General features: G+C 41.0%; 2 protein-coding genes across 2 annotated transcripts; one reads left to right on the top strand and one right to left on the bottom strand.

Annotated features, from left to right (window-relative positions):
* Positions 1–2,895: 2,895 nt before the first annotated feature.
* Positions 2,896–21,939, bottom strand: rassf4a (Ras association domain family member 4a). The gene is made up of 11 exons (XM_052079541.1): positions 21,813–21,939; positions 15,693–15,761; positions 15,542–15,617; positions 7,920–8,029; positions 7,422–7,501; positions 6,608–6,780; positions 6,116–6,217; positions 5,196–5,247; positions 4,978–5,099; positions 3,564–3,661; positions 2,896–3,152 (listed from the first exon to the last, which is right to left on the bottom strand). The coding sequence occupies exons 2-11, from the start codon at positions 15,743–15,745 to the stop codon at positions 3,083–3,085; spliced, it is 936 nt and encodes a 311-aa protein (XP_051935501.1). The 5' UTR covers positions 15,746–15,761; positions 21,813–21,939; the 3' UTR covers positions 2,896–3,082.
* LOC127609958 (C-X-C motif chemokine 11-like) lies at positions 16,847–18,988 on the top strand. The gene is made up of 4 exons (XM_052079555.1): positions 16,847–17,009; positions 17,141–17,258; positions 17,340–17,423; positions 18,554–18,988. Exons 1-4 carry the CDS (start codon positions 16,943–16,945, stop codon positions 18,660–18,662), a joined length of 378 nt encoding a protein of 125 aa, XP_051935515.1. The 5' UTR covers positions 16,847–16,942; the 3' UTR covers positions 18,663–18,988.
* Positions 21,940–22,138: the final 199 nt, after the last annotated feature.

Raw genomic sequence — 22,138 nt, 5'->3', positions numbered from 1 at the left:
GCTATTAATGAAGGTGCTAGTGTGTCTGCAACTGATGCTACTGCTGCAATGTCACAACTGCCTAGAGTACAACCCAACTCTATGAGCCACTTTATGCAAAAAGCTATAAAACCAGCAAAACAGAACACAATTGACGAGGAACTGTAAATTGCCCCAGTGTGGGACAAATAAAGGATATCTTATATCTTATAAAACTATTGCAATGGATTTTCAGCCATTTTGTGTCAGCTGTGTGTTGCAGCAACATCTGTCCCCTCAGAGAGTATCTTCTCCAAAACAGGGCAAATATTAACAGAGAGGAGAAACAGGATCAACCCCTCAAAGCTGAGGCACTTGGTTTTTCTTCATGCCAATCTTCGCTAAAGACAAGCTAAAACCTTTAGCTGGATGCTGTTTTTTCTTTTTGTTTTACAATTTTTAATTTATAATTTGTTGTGTACGTATTCAATGCTTACTTGTGTTGTTTTACTGTAAATAGTTAAAAGCTTATAAATATACACATTCAGAGATTGGAACTTTTTGACGACCTTGTTTTGAGATGGGTCTTTGTACTTCGTTTTTATTTTTGAGCACTCCATGTTGTACTCCATGTTGCGTATGTTCAGAAGATTATAAATAAAGCCATATAAATAATAAATATTTGATATAATGTCTATTTTTTGCATTAGTAATTCATTTTACAGATAATATTACGTTATTTTTGGTATTAAATTTATTTAAGCAACAAAAAAACTGAGGAGCCATTTGGGAGCCGAAAGAGCCGGCTCTCTTTAGGGAGCCGAGCCAAAAGAGCCGGCTCTCTAAAAGGAGCCGGAATTCCCATCACGACAAGTGAGGTAACCCCTGGTGTTGAGTGTTCGCGTCGTTCAACTGAACATGTAAACGTGCTGTTAGGCCAGCCTCCAGTGGAGGAGGCCCTCCACGAGCAAAATTAGTCAAACCCCAACGATTGTTCATACCGTGCATTACGGTAATCTACCGCTAGGTGGCGCCGTTGTCCACCTTCCAAGTAAAAGATAGCCACCTAATTCATGCACGTTAGTGGTTTGGATTTAAAATATTCACTAATTTCTCAGCGGTCAGACAACGATGAGTTCACCCAGGAAAAACGAAAAGTGTCTCAGAATAGTCTCTTAGATGTCTCTTGCAAGCGAGCCAACCATAGTTCATGGTTGCTAGTTCTATGGCAAGCCCTGACCTTCATTGCCATGACAACTGAGGCAGGATCTTGTATTTTTTGACGAGACTAGTACTGGTAAGTCCTGTATAGGTAAGTACAAAGTAATGGCATGTTGGCTCACTAGTCAGTGCATGCCAGCTGCTTGCATCTACTTGCGCAAGCAGAACCCAGAACGTGGGGGGACTGAAAGCTAGTAACCCATTAAGACAATAAAAACATTGGTGTATGGACTCTGGCCTTGAAAGTCGCTTAGGATTTACACCCGCTTCTGCCGATCATATACTAATTGGTGGAGATACTCGGTGTGAATGTGGTTATTTTGTTAATCAAGTACATGGATGGGTTTAGTTTTAAAGCTGAGCAGGCACTCCAGAAAGTTTATGCAATCAAATAAAAAGTACATTTTGCATAATATATGACCCCTTTAAAGCGGAGGTCAAGTCAAACATTTTCCTCAGATTAATATTTTCTATGTTCCCCCGTATTCTGATAAATAGCGTGTTTGTGGAATATCAGTTAAAATGAAAAATCCACTCCTTTTTTAGCCATCGGTAGGTGCTGCCATTTTGCTTTGTACTGCCACTTGCTGTCAACTGGAAATGACATCACAGTACCTAAGCGTTCAGCCTGCACACTTCATATGACCAAATGTCACCTGAGCCCGTAGGCCAAGGGTGTCAAAAATATGGCCCTCGGTCCGTTCCAGGTTTGATCAGGCCTGCAGGATAACTTAAAAGTGAAAAAATGCATAAAAGACACGCAATGAATAATTTTAATAGTGTGCAATTTATCGAATATCCACTAGGGGGCACACTGTTTTGAGCAAATGAAAAGACAACATTGTTTTGATCAGAGAAGAAGACAACAGCAGCGTCAGTCTGTCACTGAGACAGACCAAACAGCAGATGCTGTCAAGGACATGTGAATACTTTATTCTTTACACATATTATAGCACTCTCCTTAGTTTGTAAGGTGTAGGCAGGGATTACATTTAGATTTTATATGCTCGTGTAAATGGTTTAAACATTCCTTTCTTTATAAATATTGTTTAATCTTAAAAGTTCATTACTATATTTTTCAATACCAATTACTTGTTAAGGTTTTGTGCCTTTGTACAGTCAGTGGGATCAGTTGCAATGCATATATATGAATGATGAAATTTCAAAATTTTCCTAGTGTTCTTGTGCTTCTTTAGACCAAAACAAAGACATATTATTTTGGTTATTTATCGCATACTATGGTATAATTTTTAATGGTCCGGCCCATTTGACATATACCGAAGCCGTATGTGGCCCACAATGTGAAACGAGTTTGACACCCCTGCCTTAGGCACTGTGATGTCATCTTCAGTCCAACTGTATCGAGCGTGTACACCAGGGTCGCGACCAAAGGAAAGGGGATGTGATTAAAGATATAGAGCATAAGTAATTCCATTACTCAACTAATTATAATAGTGGACTGACTGAAGGTCAAGGTTGGCCCTGCAAAATGACAACACTTCTTAATGTTCGCCAAAGTGTGGGAAACAAGGAACGGCCCTTCTCTCTCAGGAGACTCCATTGTGTAACACACACGCACCCACACACACACACTCGTGCAAGAGGCACATGGGAACTAGTTGGCAGAAAGGCTCACTCCAAAGAACAATGCAAAGAATCATCAGTTTCTGCAGCAGAACAGGAAATGATTTTTGTTTTGATGAGAACAGCAACAACTTTAAGGCCACACAGTTGATTTATTACATAAAAGTCATAGAAAACATTACGATCATATTACATAACAAAAACACAAGTAAGCAGTAAGAATGTGTCATACAAATTGTGAATATATAAATAAGACTATCCACACACACACACACACACACGCACACACACACACACACACACACACACACGCTCCTCTTTATACTGGGTCACAGGGGTGAGTTTTGCACTCCAGCTGATGGACAATCATTGACCTCAATGCAATGTACCTGCACAGGGGGAAGAAAACACAGCATCTGTATTATATTTAAAATTAAATAGATATAAATAAGAAATAAGTAAAAATAGTTAGTTGAATGGTACGACTACTACTACTACTACTAATAGTTAGAAGAAGACATGAGATTTAATTAATGCCTTTCAGGACACCCCGGGGCACTTCAGATACTTGGAAATAGATTTTAGATATAGCAGTGAAATGATCACATTGATTGGCTTCCAATGAAAGGAATGTCCCTCATATGACTGCAGCAGTTAAACTAACACTGGCTCCATTGATAGACAAGTTTGTTTTGATTTTATAATATGTAGGAGATAAGGATGTTGGCTTCACATAATGCATTTGGACATATTGAATGAGGTCGGCTTTGTATGATCCACAGTCAACATTGTTCACATACTTTTTTATCAGTTTGTTTATTTCCCGCTCTTCTTCCTCTTTTAGCTTCTCCACAAAGCTGTCCAAAACCGGAATCTCAAATTTGATGTACTGGGCAACCTGGCAAGGGGAGAACATGCAAGGAAGAAAAAATATATTTCAACAATCAAGATGTTTTTGAAGTGTAATCTTTCATTCACCGTGGGAATATTCAGGTGCTCAAAAGTATTCATCCATTTTCTGTTGTGCTTATCCTCATTAAGGTTGCGGATGATCTTGAGTCTACCCCAAATTATTTATTTGTCGGAATAGTCTGTGCATATACAACTGGTCCTCAGCTCAGCCAATCACAGGGCATATTCTGAACAAACAACCACCCACACTCACCTTCACACCGATGAACAATTTAGAGTCAGCAAAATAAAGAGTAATTATTAAAGTTGGATTATTAAAGGAAAAGTGCATACCTACATTTAAAAAAATGCACTCAACACACAATATACTAAACCAGTTACTCTTCCCTATTTTAACAATTTATAGCGCTTATATGACATATTGCATGTACCGAAATGTCTACATGCAAAACAAATTTTCTGCTCACTCCTTACAGGGAAGCAAAAATATACTGTACATGGGTTGGATGCACATACCTCGGGTCAAAAGTTTCTAACATATCGAAGAAGCATTGCTTTTGCAGCATACAGTAGATATTGCAGCATACAGTAGACAAAGCCCTGTTCCAATCTCAGCTTCTGTGATATAACTTACTATTCTATTCAACTTACAACCTCCACAACTCAACAACTTTTTCAAAGTGGCAAGTAAAAACCAACAACTAAATAATGTGGTTGTTTATGAGGGAGTCCTTGGAAAACATGTAAGGGTCCTCGTACCCTGAGAGAGTTTCGGAGTTTCCTCTCTGGATGTGTTTTGTCGGGCCTTCATTTCCTGCTTGAATCATCTGTGCCTTGCTGCCTTTAGTTAATGCCTTCAGTTAGTGACAAGCAAGGATTGTGCTGCATGTACTGTACACAGGATGTGACTTGGGACTTGGGAGTGATGCCGATGAGAAACAAAGAGGATTTCAGGTTCGCGCAACTGAAAGCTGCTTTACTGTTGAAGAGTTTAACTCCGGTAAACTCTCACATGGAACGTGACACGAGAAACAGATGGCTTGAACTGATAGCAGTCCATTTGATTTAGTTATCTTTTATGTATTTCTTAACCTGACACTTTTGTTTGTTTTTATCCAACATCAACGTGTGCGTTTCTCCACGTGAGGATTTGGTTTCCTCTCGGTGAACTCACAACATGGCCGCCTATTGTCAGATGAGTCCCAAAGCCTTTCCTCTGCGTGCTCATTTGAAGCGAACATAATGAGGCCATTGTGTGTCTGTGGTCCTTTTGAGAGGTCACCTGATGGAAATGAAACTCACATCGTAAGTGACTTCCTCTCCCAGGTCGGCCTCCATGATGAAGATTTTGGAGATCATCTCACAAGGTCCATGAAGCACTCGAGTCACCAGCGGGTATTCGCTGTCCCGCAATTGGGTGCGCTCTAAATCCGTTAACAAAAATGATTGGAATCATCAAGAAATTACTCATCCACTATTCAACTGACACGGAATCTTTCCTGATGAAAATGATCACCTACCGCCAGACTCGTGGACCATATAAAGAACAAATTCCTCTGATTTATTTTCCACCTTAAAAGATATGAATATTGAAAAATATAATCAGTTTTTATTTCACATACAAAGTATTAATAACAATAATTATTCTTAGCATTATGTGCCAAATACAGTACTATAACAATGCTAGAGTTGTTTTAGTCATATTTTAGTAGTTGTTGTATTGAATGTATTATGTTTTTGTTTTTCTCGTGTGGGTTTTCTCCGGGTGCTCCGGTTTCCTCCCACATTCCAAAAACATGCGTGGCAGGCTGATTGAACACTCTAAATTGTCCCTAGGTGTGAGTGTGAGTGCGAATGGTTGTTCGTTTCTGTGTGCCCTGCGATTGGCTGGCAACCGATTCAGGGTGTCCCCTGCCTACTGCCCGCCTACTGACAGCTGGGATAGGCTCCAGCACCCCCCGCGACCCTAGTGAGGATCAAGCGGCTCGGAAGATGAATGAATGTTTTTGTTTTGTCATCAAACTGTATAATAGTATGCATGAGACCAAAATCAATAGAAATCTTAGTTTTGGACAGTGTTATGTATTATTTTGACATTACTGATTTTTAAAAGCTTAATAAATACATAAATACATCGTTTCAGTAAATAATATTGTAATATTTTAACATTGGAATTTTATGTATTTTATTGTAAAATTTGTATGGTACATTGTTTAAAAAAAAAATAAAAAATTCACAGTGTGCTACGTCCATGATTGGCTGTCTTCCTTTACTGCATATGGTGTGGTTTACACAATTTATTAGCGATATCATGTAGAATCAACATTAGAATCTTATCAAATTCAGGACTGAAGAGTGTGGTGGCTATTAATATGACAAGAAAGCCCATTATAAATGAAAGCAATCAATACAGTATAATAAACATACACATTTGCCTTACCCGAAACTTTTGTAGCAACATGTTAAGGACCTGTACTGTCGTCATGGCGCTGTTTACTCGTACATTGGTCACTGAACCAAAGGCCGGAGTGAACACAGATGTCTGTGAAGAGGGTGACACAAACACAAATCCATTACAGAACGTCTGGAAAATATAGAAGATTGTTTGAGACTTTTCATGCTGAGTTCTTGTCATTTCCCTCCCACATTGGGGCTTTGAACATTGTGTACGGGAAGTCCAAAGCGGGAGGGAAGTCAGCGGTTGAGCAGCTGCACGGTGTTGGAGGACACACACACACACACACAGGGCAGTCAAAGAGGAAGCGATGAAGTGCTCCTAATAGGGCTCATTAGTGAAATCCGCACATGGCCAACCTATTGTGAAATATGAACAGTGCAAGTACAGGAACATCCTCCCAGGAAAGACCCTCCCTTCTGCACCTGCGCCTGTGTGTGGACATGTTACCGTATGTGTGCGTGTACGTCTTTGTACCTTGTGGTTGTAGAAGTGTCCGTTGATGGAGAACCTGTGTGTGCGTAAACGCTGGAGGTCTCTGGCGGTGTTTGTCCTCGACCTCCTCTGGACGTGCATGAAGGAAGCGTCGCTTCTGGTCCTCGGCAGCTGTGGAGACTCCTCTTCCTCCAGCACCCCCTCCCCCTCCACCTCTAAATGAATAAAAGAAATGACGGGAACTTTTCGAATCGCCAGTTAAGACATCCATCCATCCATTGGTGATAGTAGATTCAGAATGTCTTCATTTCTCTTGATTTGGAGGCATCATTTTAGGTTAGGGTTTCATCATTCAAATCTGCCAGACTTGTAAACAACACTCTTCTCTGTCGTGTTTATTTTCACCTTACAGGGTCTTTAAAGATTCTACACTGCACTTCACCGAATTCTACTGTAAATCCTGATAACTACCACACACAGTTGTTCAATCCAGTAATCTGGATTGCAATGTTTGGGAGATCCGCAGGGGATCAAATTGAATTTCAAATTGAACCGCAATACCTTAAATGTTCTCATTCAAATAATCTCGTGCATGAGAGGTGAACATTGCACACATTAAAAGCAGGAGCAGATCAGAGCAGCTAATAATTTTCGTCTGGTTACACGTGATCTGAATTGATCAGCTTCTCATGATCAGATTACCTCTGCACGTGAATTGTGGCATTATGGTGAGTGAAGCAAGGCTCCAATCTGGTCCTCAGCATGTAATCTGTCATCATCAAGTGTGTGTGTGTGTGTGTGTGTAAGTGTGTGTGTGTGTGTGTATATAGGATTAACGCGCACGTGCGATTCTCACCTCCAGGTCCATTTTCCCTGCTCAGTGAATTATTGTTCGACTCTGTTGATCGCGCCTTTGAAATTGCTGACATGTTATTCCTGCAGAAACAACAAAAATGACACATACACAATTTCCACTTCAGACAAATTGATGCGCAAACAGTAGATTAGACATCACCCATGTCTTTTAAAGTGAATGAGCAAAACGAGGTTACAAATACGTGTAGATATGTTCAAATAATTAGTATAAACCCGAGTTACCTCACAATCCGAAATTGACATATATTCATTTTGCTATGATGGACTATGGTATGAAAACAATGATCACAAAAGTAGGCCAAGTGTGTGGGACATCAACATCATGTACTCCTCAATGTTTGCTGGGTGACACAATGCAGGGTGGGGATACTTGTGTCCAATGAGGTGAAGTGTCAGGTGGACTCAAGTGCTCAATGAATGCGTACGTGTGCTTTTCTATGTCCAGCACAGTGAGGGCAAACGAACGCACTTGTCGTACCGGCTGGGGCGCAGTCTTTCGTTGTCATCGTACATTTGTAGTCTGATTGGCCGATGTAGACCCCAGTGGATGTTCAGCAAACCTTCCAGCATGAGGCCCCACTCCTCCTCCTTTAAAAGCGCGTGCGCACACACACACACACACAGACACACACACACACACACACACACACACACACTGCTAAGAGAGGAAATCCTGCCACAAAGGCTCAATGTCAGGTGTACGTGCAAGAACAGTCGCTCCAGGGCATCTGGAGCGCCGCGCCTTTTTTATTACAATGCAGAGGTGAAGTCATGCCTGTGGAGCACATAGGGCCACAGTCAGGACTGCTTTGGGTCACGTACTCTTAGTGCAGGGGCAAAATATTTTACTTGACCGATTGGAGGTTAATGTCTCTTTTTTATGTTAGCAAATAAACAGGCAAATGGCTTTAAAGTAGAGGGCAAAACGTGATATTTTTCCCCATTAGTAGCTAGCGGTACTTTTTGAGCCAAATCTTTGAATTGTTAAAAGTTGTCAAAAATCAATTGTGTGGGGTGGGTGAGGGAGCTTGAGGGGGACTTGTAAGATTAGTCAAACGGCAAATAGCGAGAAGCTGTCTACTTTCTGGTTCATGGACAATGATGTAAGACGTTTGGAATTATAGAAGTACGGTGGCCAAGAAGCATCACACTAAAATGAGACAAACTGAAAAAAAAATCTCTAAAAATAAATAAATACTTTCACAGAGTCCTTATTAACACAAAGAGTCAAAAAGTCCCTTGGCGCTTTTACAGATTCACCATTTTGTTTTGGGTCAATAAAGTCGTTTCACGTTTGTTTTTACTTTGGTGAAACGGTATTTTACGATAGAAATTTTCAGAGTTGGAAAAAGTGTCTCACAATAGCAAGACTTTATTAGTTTGCGTCATTATTTTCAATTGCACTGCGAGATTTTGACGGGTTTTCAACAAGGCGATAAAACCTTATCACTCAATAGGAATACAATCACTGGAGGTGAAAAAAGGTTAATTAGTAGTAGAAAGTATCAATGTTTCCATTGAGTTATCCAACTCTATAACTTGGTATTTACAAGCTGTGAGTGCAGAACAATTCAGGAGTGCGAGTGAGTTGGCCCACAAGGCCAACGTGCGGAGAGCTGTTTTGAAATGTCAAGAGAAGCAGCTGAGTATGTTTTATTGAATATTTTCTTTTTCTCAGTTTGTCATGGCCAGCGGGAAGGCTAAATTGCTCCCATGGATGGCTTCATTGTTCCTACAATATAAACATTGACTGAGCAAGCCCGCAAACACACTGCTGCAAGGTTTCCGCAACAGGCATGGACACACCTTCTACACACACACACTCACGCGCACACAGTACGGTCAGCAGAGTTATATTTAGCCGTCACGCCTAATCAGCCTGGTGCAGGCTGCCTCTATAAAGCTGGGATCCAAACTCTACAGTCAGACGTTTGACTGAGACGACCTCACTGCATCACTCTGCTACATACATCGCAACTAGAACTAAAAGTGGGCGACAAAGGTGAGCCATCTCCCTCTTGTTACTTCATACAAGATAGTAATGCGTCTAGTTCTGACAGATATACTGTAAATACCAAATTTGAAATCCAGCGCCGTCCAACACAATGCGCGACATGAAATTAACTGCCCAGACAATGTTTTTCATAAAATGTTGACATTCTCACTGTCATACAGCAAACTACTGTCGAATAAACCTTAATACATCTAAAGCAGACTCTTTAGAAGGCATCTAAGATAACAGGAAAATATTTGCTGGTCGATAAACATTTATTTTTGTGTTTCGGATTTTTTATTTTATTTTTGCCAAATTATTCACAAATGTACTTTGTGTGTACGGGGCATGACTTCAGCTGTATACTGTAATGGCAACAGGTAAATACACAGCTTTATTCGACCTTTTACTATCTAATAGAAGAACGTGTCTGTTCGGACAGTCATTATATGTCATTGACATAGATGGATGAATGAACATATACGGTACTTGTAATTTTAAAAAAAAAACATTTTCAGCCAAATGGGGTGAAATATATGATTCTGATGAGCTCGCAAGGCGCACTTGGGTGCAACGGCATCTTGGTAAGGAATTACTTTTTAAAAATTCAGTGTTTAGGGCTTTGACAAAAAAAGTATTCAAAATAATATAAAAATGAAATGCGTATTAAACGATACATTGATATAAATCACATGAAAAAAAATCTGTGTGCTTTTCAATAATTGTATTTGCATTAAAAAAAAAAGAATATTTCTGGAGTACTTGCGTGATTTGAAATGACACAATGAAACAACAATTAATCTGATTTATGATTTTAACATCAACTCAACAGTAAACTGATGATTTTGTTTTTTGCGCTTTCAGGATGAAACACAGACGCTTGCTACAGTCCCTGCCCCTGTTGCCCACCATCATGGAGACGCTGGAGGACTCTCCTCTGCATCCCGCCGCCTGTCAGTCCACTCAGACCTCCCAGTCCACTCAGACCTCCCAGTCTTTGGACGACTACATGAGCAGCATCCAGGCACTTGCTCGTCCCGAGGGGGCCCCGAGCCCGGGCCCCTTCAGGCTCCAGAGACTCCCCAGGCTGAGGCAGTTGTCGAAGGCTCAGATGAAACACTCTGTATCAGCCACGCTTCCTCGTGGCTCCCCACGCGCCCACAGGACTACCTGCCGACCTTCTGGCGCGGGTGTGAGCAGCACAGAGTATTGTTCTCTGAGGAGACAACAAGACAGTCGAGGGAAAGACCCCGTCGACTGGCTCTTTGCTCAGATGAGGACTTGAGGAACCATTTTGGTTGACACTTTCACAGAAGCAAGATCACCAGAACTTTGATATTTGGGAAGGATGGGGCACAAGGAGTGAATGATTATTTATTTGCATGCAATGCTGATGGCACTCTCTCACGTTTACACTTGTCATTTTTCTATTAAACTGTTGAAATCACATTTTGTATGAAGATGTTTTACTTTCACAACAATTGAAGCACTGGCAGGAAACTGGTCACCAGTCAATCACAATTACGGCACTTGTAGACTAAACATTTTGGATCCACTTCCGATGATGGGCAACCTAGAGGCTTCATTGAACCTTACATGCATGTTCTTGAAACATGGAAGGAATTCAGATCAACAGAAGCATGAGAAAAACACCGCAAACTCCACCCAGAGACCAAATTCCAACTCAGAACCGCATGACTGCTCACCACTAACACGCATTGCTGTTTCAACCCAAACAACAATTATAATTTCTTTTAGTCAACTAAGGATTGGATACACTTGTTATAAACCGCTTATACATTGAAAAAAAATGCCACAGTACTTAACATTTACAAGCCAATATAGTTTCCGTGTACAGCATTATAATATGAATTATATGATATATTACAGAGATGAAAGTAAAATGTCAAAAATCCAAAGGTACAGTCTGGCGATTGTAAACAAGAAATATAATGATATATTAATTTAAAAGAAAAATGTGCACATTGATAGTATGCCACCCAAAATATTGATAGTGAAAGGAAACTCAAAGCTTTCTCTCACATTTATTATTAATAATAATAATACATTTTATTTGTGGGTAGTGTACTTTGTATTTTCTAATCTTTGATAGGTGGCAAGATGTCCTTGTGGTTCATAACTTTGCCTCACAGTTAAGAGAAGTTCAAATCTTCTTGTCCGTAGTTTGTATATTTTCCATACCGAGGTGTATGTCACTTCTCTTCCCATATCTGCTGGGATAGGCCCTATTTCTCATGCGAACCAAAACAAAACAAAAATGTGCGCTACAACACCGCCATCTAGTGGTAAAAGGTGGTGCAACAACTACGGCGTCGTAAATGAAAATAACAATAGAGCCACTAGAGGGTGCTATGCTTACATCAATTGATTGAAGTGCAGCACATTGCCTGACATTCTATTTTAATTTTATTTGACTTCATTCCCATCCTACACATTTTATATGGAACTAAAACAGGAAACGTATGCCTACATACAGAATAGTGGCCCCTTCTGTTTCATTTCAAAATCTAATGATGACACAATGCCGCTTCAATACCTAAAATATAAACCGTATTGACGGATTTTCTGATTTTGCGTTTAATAATTAATGACACACGTGGGAGAGGGGAGGTGATCTCCAATTCAAATACTAACCGGGCCTGACCCTGATTAGCTTCTCTTTTCAAACGACAGTGAACAAGCAATTTTAGGACATATTTGCATGAATTATCTTTTTTTTTCCTTTTAGGCAGCATATGTTCTCCACAGTTCTGAGGTTAGGATTTGAGTTACTCTACATGTTCTCCTCACGCTTATGTGTGTTTCATCCCGGTACTCTGACTTGCTCCCAAATTTCAAAGACACGTGTTAGTTCCATTAACAAGTGTGAAGAAGAAATTGTGATTAAAAGGTGCGAGTGGGATTGTGAATGCTTATGTCATGGGCATCCCATAATTAAGTGCTTTTTTTTCAGTGCCTGCACAGCATTGGAAAAAAAATTCAGTGTAGGCGGCCCGGTAGTCCAGTGGTTAGCACGTCGGCTTCACAGTGCAGAGGTACCGGGTTCAATTCCAGCTCCGGCCTCCTTGTGTGGAGTTTGCATGTTCTCCCCGGGCCTGCGTGGGTTTTCTCCGGGTGCTCCGGTTTCCTCCCACATTCCAAAAACATGCGTGGCAGGCTGATTGAACACTCTAAATTGTCCCTCGCTGTGAGTGTGGGCGTGGATGGTTGTTCGTCTCTGTGTGCCCTGCGATTGGCTGGCAACTGATTCAGGGTGTCCCCCGCCTACTGCCCGAAGACGGCTGGGATAGGCTCCAGCACCCCCCGCGACCCTAGTGAGGATTAAGCGGTTTGGAAAATGGATGGATGGATGGAATTCAATGTATTACTAATAATTAAACAGATGAGTAATTGATTCCCAGCAAAGTTCATCTTTGGTCATTTTAACGTTATTATCCTCAATCTTGATCCTCGCCCTCCTTCCCCGAAACATCTTAATTCAGATTACAGTTCCACACTTAGTCTGCAAACATGTCAGGACATATTGTCAACTCCAAAAAGTGTTGTGTTCCCAAATCTACAAGTGACTGCACTGACTCGTTCTCCCACAACCTGACTCACACATCACCTGACGACACACCCAGTCAGCGTGATTATGATGTCATTTACAAAGAAGCAACAAGATGAATGGATTGTTATTCACTATATTGACCTCTTTTTGGGCTTCACCTGTTTGCCTTCATCTGCTTCAACTGCACAAAATGTTTGCTCACAGTTTAGCGTTGACCCTCTATTGAACTATACAATGATGACTAAATGTTTGCGTTCATAAGAAAGAGTTAACACGGTCTGGGAAAAACTCCAAACAAACTGTGGATTTCATGATATGCACCAGCCAAAAACACCTTTAAGTCATCAAATGTTTTTTTTAAATTGACAATGTACTCAGTTTTGTCTTCTCCCCACCATCCCCCCCTCACGTTCACGTCCTGTCTTATTCATGAGATTTTCATTTCCAACTTTTCTCGTCAGCCCAGTCACTTGTGTCGACCAATCAGCTACCTCAGCCAATCATGTCTTGTCCAGACGTTGGATTGGATTTAATTCCTCGTTTTCTGTCAGTCTGCCTTAGTTCATCGTCACGTTACCAAGTCACGATTCTTCCATTTTGTTACTCTGTATTTTGATTAATGGGGACTTATTTCGGCCAGTACACATGCCTACTTTGACTAAAAGAAAGAGGGTGGCATGGTGGTCGACTGGTTAGCATGCTGCCCCAGAGTGCAAAGATCCAGGGCTCAGTTCTGGCTGTGGCCTTCCTGTGTGGTGTTTGCATGTTCTCCTCATGCCACATTACAAAAAACATGCATGGCAGTTCAGTGGCACACAATCGTCCCTTGTTGCCATGGTGAGCTCAAATTGTTGTTTGTCTATGTGTGCCCTGCGATTGGCTGGCAACCAGTTTAGGGTGTACGCCGCCTAGTACCCGAATACAGCTGGGGTAGGCTGCAGCACGCCCGCGACCCTTGTGAGGATAACTGGATCAGAAAATGGAAGGATGGATGAAAAGAAAGTCTCTTCTTTTGAACATCACCTGCTCTGCCTCCCAGTTTCCCTATGCCGAGTTCCACCTTTTGCCATCATTCTCAAAACCGTTTAACACGATGCGAGAATGAGGAAGTCACTGCAGTCCTTTATTGATCTTTGCCTCCATGCTCTCTCTATGCTACCATATTTAGTTACTCGAGTCTGGTCTTCAGTATCGTGCCAGCACACCCCACTATTGAATAGAAAAAAAGATTAGTTCAGCCAATCAGCAAAGAAGCTGCACTGGTAAATAATTTATATGAATCTAATTGGTCACTGACAATGTCTGACATCGGTGTACTGTGGGTTTAGTTCCCATTCTGTGAGGTTGGGGACATGAGTTTGAATGTTTGTCTTTCTCATTGAAATACTTCCTCATTTATTGCAGTGGTTATGTACTCGACCACTCCACAAAATGGCAACCATACAGCTTAATACATTCCGTATAATATCAAAATATATGTGAGCGGGTGCACTTGGGGGTTTAAGACAGGTGTACTCTGCAATAGCAATTTAACTTGTATCAAGTGTGCAAATTTGAAATCCCCAAAACTTTTACACACTCTAAAATCCTAACTCACACTTATTTCTCTGCAGTAACAGTCCATGTAGAATAATAATCAACACAAAATCCTGCGATTTAGCAAACAAGTATGAGTCAAAGCAAATCTAATTTTGATTTCAATTACCAAAAACACGCACAGCGAATATGGCAAAAACTATCTAGCAAAATGTTTTAAAGTGGACTATCAATACAGTTGAGATAATTTGAGAACATTATTTCTTTAAAAAATAGCTAAATAAATGTATGTTCATAAGAACATGGAAAATGTTTTAGGTCAACAAACCTGCATAAGATACCTTAGCCGTTACACTCGTAAAACATAAAAAACTGTAGCATATGTACAGCATGCAGTCCATGTAATTTTACGCCGCGATTGTGTTACTTATGGAAACCATAGTGGCTATCATATGGAATGTGAGGGACTTTCCCAGAATGAGATGAAGTCCCGAGTCTGACTGGTGGGGGACAAATATGAGGGACACATCATGACCATGGTTGTCTGGCCAACACACACACACACACACACACACACACCGTACCACTCAGCAACCTGCTGGTGCACACAAGGGGGAACTCCTAGCCATAAATGCCACAGAACAATTATCAAACAAATAGCCGCACTCCTACAAACATTTTGCACACACAGCAGCAAAAGGTTAAATTCTCGAGTGGTTTGTACGGGTGTATGACTGCATATCTGAGAGGCCCACTCTCTTATTCCATATTAACTGAGGGGTAATGGGAATTTTTGGTGGTTGGTGCTCAGGGGCCCGTACTGGACACTTGTACACAGCCTGTTTTAATCCCCTTTGTTTGCCTGAAAACATGGGTTGAACTGGTTTCATTGTTGGCATAAGTGCACTCCACAGATGTCTGCCTTTTCTCATGCAGCTAAGAATAAACGACCTGCATTTCTCAAACTGCTCTCCCGCTTACTGCAATAGGTGATTCTTACCTCGCGAGACCTCAGCTGGAAGTTCTTGCCTTCATGGTAGCAGTTGTAAGTGCGAAGCAGCAACAGGATGTCAGACCTAACAAAAGAACAAAAGCTTGCAATGATGTTATTTTCGTGCAACCATAATCAGGAGCAAGTAAAAACGACTCACTTGGGGATGAGTTTGTCTTCACTGAGCTTCACGTAAGTTTGATGCTCTCCCATTCTGACGAGAGTCCAGCTGCGGCCAAATAGAATAGAACAGTTGCATTAGCATGTTTTTTTACTATTGAATCCAAATGTATTTTGTGAAGCTAATTTAAGACAACACAGTTGTCCTAACTTCTAATTTATTGAAAATATGTAGACAATAAAAGAATGTTGCATTACTGAAGAAAATGCAACAAAATAGAAAACAAATGAAATATCAAATAATATAATAATTGAACTCAAATAATATAATAATTGAACTGTGTGGAGTTTGCATAGCTAGCTAGCTATGCAACTTAGCAAGATAGGGTCTCCGAGCTTTGACTAGAGTGAAAACAAGAGAAGTGCATTTCGGAAAAGTCACATGTTGTTTTTGGCACAGAGCCAGTGGACTAACAGTGAGGCAACAGACTGTAACCACCAATGGCAAAGCCTAAAACATGACCTGTGCCACCTTGTCTGGTATTTTCTCTAAAAGATAGGACATTTTAAATCGCTTCCGTTTCATCACAGTTACTGGAAATAGAAAGTGATTCGACTTCTGATGATGGATTACAAGCTTATTGAGAGTTATAACCTGTGCAAATCAATTACAGAGGTTTACAATAGGCTCCAAATGTGTCAGATTTTGTGTACAGCCCTCATCAAATCCCAACAGCGATTTTCAATTGGGTTTAAATCTGGGCTATGGAGGCCATTAAAGAAAAAAAAAACATCCATCCTATCTTTCATGCTTAACGTCACCGTCATGCTGAACGGTGGAATTCCTCTTCAGTGTCATCTTTATGGCTGACGTGGAAACCAAAAAGGGGCTCCACTTCCAGCTGGAGAAAAACAACCACAAAGCATGACTCTTCACCGTGGGGATAGTGTTCTTCTGGTGATGCACAGTGCGGTATTTGCAGTGAAACATGCTTCCAGAAGACTCCCCCCCCCCACACACCTCATATTTTTCCCCTAAAAACACCCAAAAATGTGCTGTAGTACCATCCTGCGTTAAAATAGAAATACTGTTAAGTGTCCTTGAGTGTCAGGGCTAAAGCAGTGTCAGGGTGTCCAGATTCTCTGCAGCATCCAAAGAAGGAAAGTGCTTTAGGGAATTTCCGGGTGTGGAAAGCCCAGCTCTCAAGTGTGCGGGGGAGGAGCGCAAAGGGTATAAAAGAGCGACGTGCGGTTCAGGAGATCATTGTAAGGGCTCAGTCATCGTCAAACATGAGACTCAACCCTCAATCAGTGTGCAGGATCATCTTGCTGGCTGCTTGCTGTGTGCTGAACACAGGTGAGGACATCACTTGCTCATGTTGTTTGTTTACCGTCTCCACTGTTGCCGAGTTGTGTGCGCCTACATAACCTAATCTCACCACACCGAGTGACCCCCACCGCTTAATCTCGTTACTTGTGTTTGTTCAGAGAGCACGTTTGTTCCGGGAAGATGTTTGTGTCCTGAGACACAAGCCGGCGTGAGAGGCAAACTTCAGGAACTCAGCGTGTACCCCAAGAACCCAAACTGCGACAAAGTCACCGTGATGTGAGATGCACATGCTGCGCACACCCACACACACGCACGCTCCCATTCAAGTGACCTAACATGCACTTGGACGTTTTACAGAGTGACACTGAAGAGCACCAATGAACCTGTGTGTCTGAGTCCAGCTGCTCCGATGGGAAAACAACTTATTCGATGCTGGAATAGGTAAGAAGGAGTCAACAAATATAATAATGTGCATTTGTATTTGCTGAGTTGCTGGAAGCAACACGAGAAAGACGTTATACATTTTCCTGGTCATGCGAAGACATTTTTTCCTTCAGAATTTATTCTTCGGCTGCAAAATTGTTCGCCAGATGCAGTTGGCATCATAGGCAGGTCTAATGTTCTTAGATATTTGCAGATAATGTTGGCTTGATCCCTGGATCTTTTGGAGTGATGCAAATTTGCATTTTCTATAATTGTTCAATCTATATATATATTGCGCGTCGTCCCGCACGCGGTCTGTCCTTCCGTCTGTCCCTTTTCAAAACGTACCTACTTCACCGCGCTGCTGCGCGCCGCCACTGCGCCGCTCAGGCAGTGGCTCACTACGATCGCGCGGGCATCTTAGCGAAAAAATGTTGTCTACCCACAAGCATTGCAATAAAATTGTTAGTTATTTAGTAGAGCTAAACATCTCTTTATTTTCGCGATAAGCAATGAAGATGAACAAAAAGTTGAACCAAGCAACAACACTTTTGTGGGCCGAAGGCCCACCTTACCAGCCTTCCGCAGGAACTAGCTGATGAGCCGCCCGGAGGGCGGCGAACCAGCTAGTAAGATCATAAATCTAAATAAAATTTTCAAGTATTTTATTTTTAATTACTGTACTAATTATTCAAAACTTTTTTTTTTACACTTGTGTCATTTCCAGCTGAAATCAGGGATTCCCAAACTGTGGGAGTACACAAGAGTGAAGTGTCGCTGCGCTAAAAGTCATTCAACCATGATAAAGATTCAGTTTCACTCCAAATTTGTCAAACATATGAATCGTTTTTGACTTCCTAAAAACAAACTGCACATACAATACTTGCGATGCATATGCACATGTAGTATATTTCACGTAAGAAAAAACACCTTTGTGATGATTTTGTGCAATTATGCTCCCGCCACCCCCATGTAAGCCTTCAATTTAGGTTAAAAACTGACGTTGACCTCTATACATAATCACGTATGGATTACATCGTTTTGTTTTTGGTTTCGATTTGCCTCATGTGCCAATGCACCAGACGTGACCTTTTGAGACAAAAACAAAAAGCTACCGGTACATCAAAATATTTTCTTTTCTTTCCTAGAGCAAGTTCTCTGGGCCGCAACGTTAAGTTGTGTCTGAGGAGAAGGAAGAGGAGAGGTCAACGCCAGCGTTCCCGACACCTTGGGAGAGCCGCAGATAAACGCCAGTAGTGGAAACTGCATGCAGCTACCATACAAGAAGGGAGTGCGTGTAGATTGGACTTTGTTATATAAACTGACATCGGGGCCCTTAAAAAAAAAAGCATTTTCCATTTAGTGTCAGAACAGCTCAGGTTCTGTTGTCTGCTTGACATGAGATTGTCTTTTATACATACTAGCAGTAAGAGACTATTTATGTTCACTAAACAGCCCTGGAGGCTAAATGTTAATTAACGTCCATAGCTTGCAGTCAATATTGTTTAAGTGTGTGTTTTATTTATTTATTTTTTACAACAACATGTTCACTGTTTTGTAAATAAACCTTTAAAAGTGTGAAAGTGTGTCATTTATGATCACGGAGAAGATGGCTTGGGAGCATTTCTTCCACAGCAGGAAGCGAGAGGTCTCATGACCCTGTTTGGTTATTAACCACAGGATGTGAGTCAATCAGGGGAACACATCTTCAGCCAAACATCAAAAAGTGGCACCGATTCCATTGACAGAAAGTACCCCGTGACATGACACGTTATTATATGACATTACATTATGTTTGTTTTTTTTCCAAACTTTGATCAAATAAATTGCAAAACGTGACAAGACGTGGAACAATGAAAGTGAGCCGTTTATGGTGTCTATTAAACCTCCCACTCACATTCTTGTTTGCACTCTCGTTTAAGCACTTTCCACTGCCATTGAAGAATCAATGCTCGTGTCGTAACCTGCCTAGTTTTCCATCAAACTGATCTCTGTGATATGCGGATGGTTGCGAAATGACTGCAGTCAGTGTTTGGTGGTACAGTAAATGAAAAGCGAAAGTAAGCTAATTAACAAGGGCCTTTTCTCATAAACACGGTCGGCATTTTAGTGGACTTTTCCATTCAAAATGAATTCAATTCATTCTGTGAGATTTGGCCAAATTGTGCAAAAGGGAATTTTGGGATCAGTCGTCTTCCCTATGTGTAAAAAATAAGCTTTGCATCCAGAAAATAACATTGAATGGAAATTGACAAAATAATGGCAAAATAAAAAGCTACAAAAATTAATAAAAAAATCTGATACTACATTGAACTGCAGAATATATTGGTTCAGCATTCCTGAATATTTGCGTGATTTTTTTTTTCTTTATCAACAAATCCCTCGTCGTTAGCTGAATTTCTCAGTTACCGGTATTCACTGTTTTTGTGCTCAAACCAAAGCGGTGACAATATTACCCAATCTAAAGTATCAGTTCACTGCTGCAATCTGTTGGAATCTTTGTGTTTTTGTTAGGTTTAATTCCTTGGTTGTACTTTTTCTTCTCCTTTTGACTTGTCTCATTTTGCTGACAGTTCTTGTGTGTACTTCTCACCTGATCCATTGTAAAAGATGAAATACTGTTTATGTAAAGAGCACCCACACTTGTTATTTGCACTACTATGCTAGCTAATGGGTGGTCCATTGGTTAGCGCATCAACCTCACAGTGCAGAGGTAACGGGTTCAATTCCAGCTCCAGCCTCCCTGTGTAGAGTTTGCATGTTCTCCCTGTGCCTGCGTGGGTTTTCTCCAGGTATTCCGGTTTCCGGTTTGCAATTGGCTGGCAACCGGTTCAGAGTGTACACCGCCTACTGTCCAAAGGCGGCTGGGATAGGCTCCAGCACCCCCCGCGACACTTGTGAGAATTAAGCGGGTCAGAAAATGGATGGATGAATGCTAGCTAATACTAATGATGGGCATCATGTGAAGGTGGTTTGTGAGGAATAATTTGAAAACTGAACACAGTTTATGTAACAAGATTACATGACTGTGAACATGCTAGAAGCATGGCAATTATGCTTTACAATCCTCTTTGTTTTAAGTGCTTTGCAGCCAGTTTATGGCATCTATATGCAATTACAAGCCCCGTTTGTTGCTGGCGTCAATTCTCTGATTTTCGCAATTAGAGGCACAGCTCAGTCTCTAACCACCGCAAATAAGAAAGATTAACTGAACTTTTAAATTCACCCCAAAATCAATAATCGAAGTGAAAAAATGTACGACATCCATAGATATTTTAAAATGTCTGTTCCTGTACTCATGGGTACATGGTTGTAGTAGCCTGTAAGGAAACAACAATATCTTCACTGTGAAGCAGACGAGCCAATAACTAGATCACTATGTTGCCGCTTATACTTTACCATACCAAGGTGAGTCGTTATTAAATAATATCTGTCATGCTTGATACCTGCAACTCATTCAAGTCCAACTTCAGGAAGTTCATACCGGTTGATTGTGCAATGCCGCCACCCAGTGTTTCATGACAGGAGTAGGATAAGTCCCTCCAACGAGCACTTCATCTCCGAGCCACTTGAATCACGTGGATCATAGTTTCACTTGTAATGACCATTGTGCACCAGAAAACTGGGTCAGTGGTTTATACTGCATTACTGATGCCCGATAAGGCGTTTCAAAAGTAATGGTGTTGTTGGTTTTTCCCCCTCTCCCGAAAATACATTTTTGTATCTTCAGCTTCACGTCTGAATTTCATAAAGTGACACAAAGGACAATCAACAAATAACTGGCATGTTAGCAATAAAAATGTCAATACAACTATTCGGATTTGGTGCAAATTTAGTCAAAGAAAGAATGAAAAAAATTGACGGTTTTCAGTGTTGATTTCTTGTCCAAAAATATCAATCTTGCACAAGCTGAATATTTTATGCAAACTGTTGGAATCATAGCATTGCTTCCAAATCTGTCCATAGTTGGTTAGTCAGTCTGCCCTTCGGGCATATTTACACTTTTGAATGCATTCACAGTCTGTCACCATTACAATGAATAATTTAGGTGACATTGGCAATGGTAGAGAAAAGCTTGAATTGGGGGAAAAAGGTGCATGATTGTCTGAGCTTCCCTTTCTTTATGATCCATGTGGACAAAGAAGCATCGCGAGAGGTGCATGCAATTTTCACACCTGCACCGGCAAACGAGCCCAAACATCACCGTCTATCCACTTATTCATTACCATGTGTAAAAAATACGTACAACATTGCAATGTTGACGCACTTTAAGAATGGTGAGGGAAAAAAATCAACCAACTCACAATGTCACCAAGTTGAGGTCATCTCTTGTCAAGTTAAATTCGCAGTTTAATTTAAGGCGACAGGCTATAGATTAATTTGCTGTAAACTCGGAAAGCTTCTTACCATAGCACTTGAGTTCTCCGTGTTCCTTCGAGTGGACTACGCCGCTTATCTTTGAGCAGTCTTCTTGCCCTCCCTCTGGGCGCTGTGCTATCTGAAAGCCGCGCAGACAACTGACACCGAGATGGGCCAATAGTGGACCGCGGTGTTTAAATATAACCAATCGGTGTTGATCATAGGCGGGCCTTGTTGTATTAGCGTTGCATTCAAGGCCCCGCAGCTTATTCAATCAGATTTGTGTTTTATTAGGGAAAGAATTTGATCTCATAGATCAATGTTTACTAGTTGACGTGTTATGTGCCTAAAAAAAATGTCGGATTGTATTTGCT

This window comes from Hippocampus zosterae, chromosome 11 (genome assembly GCF_025434085.1).
Source record: "Hippocampus zosterae strain Florida chromosome 11, ASM2543408v3, whole genome shotgun sequence".
In the NCBI taxonomy this organism is placed as follows: Eukaryota; Metazoa; Chordata; class Actinopteri; order Syngnathiformes; family Syngnathidae; genus Hippocampus; species Hippocampus zosterae.
The sequence above is the reverse complement of the archived record's forward strand: the minus strand, read 5'-3'. Positions and strand labels throughout refer to the sequence as shown.

Excerpts from the sequence above, each read along its gene's own strand:
- rassf4a (XM_052079541.1), bottom strand. The coding sequence starts at position 15,745 with ATGGGAGAGCATCAAACTTACGTGAAGCTCAGTGAAGACAAACTCATC. Across the intron at positions 5,100-5,195 it reads TATGGTCCACGAGTCTGGCG|AGCGCACCCAATTGCGGGAC; the intron begins GTAGGTGATCAT and ends TAACGGATTTAG. Across the intron at positions 3,153-3,563 it reads ATAAACAAACTGATAAAAAA|GTACATTGCATTGAGGTCAA; the intron begins GTATGTGAACAA and ends CCCCCTGTGCAG.
- LOC127609958 (XM_052079555.1), top strand. The coding sequence starts at position 16,943 with ATGAGACTCAACCCTCAATCAGTGTGCAGGATCATCTTGCTGGCTGCT. Across the intron at positions 17,010-17,140 it reads TTGCTGTGTGCTGAACACAG|AGAGCACGTTTGTTCCGGGA; the intron begins GTGAGGACATCA and ends GTGTTTGTTCAG. Across the intron at positions 17,424-18,553 it reads CTTATTCGATGCTGGAATAG|AGCAAGTTCTCTGGGCCGCA; the intron begins GTAAGAAGGAGT and ends TTTCTTTCCTAG.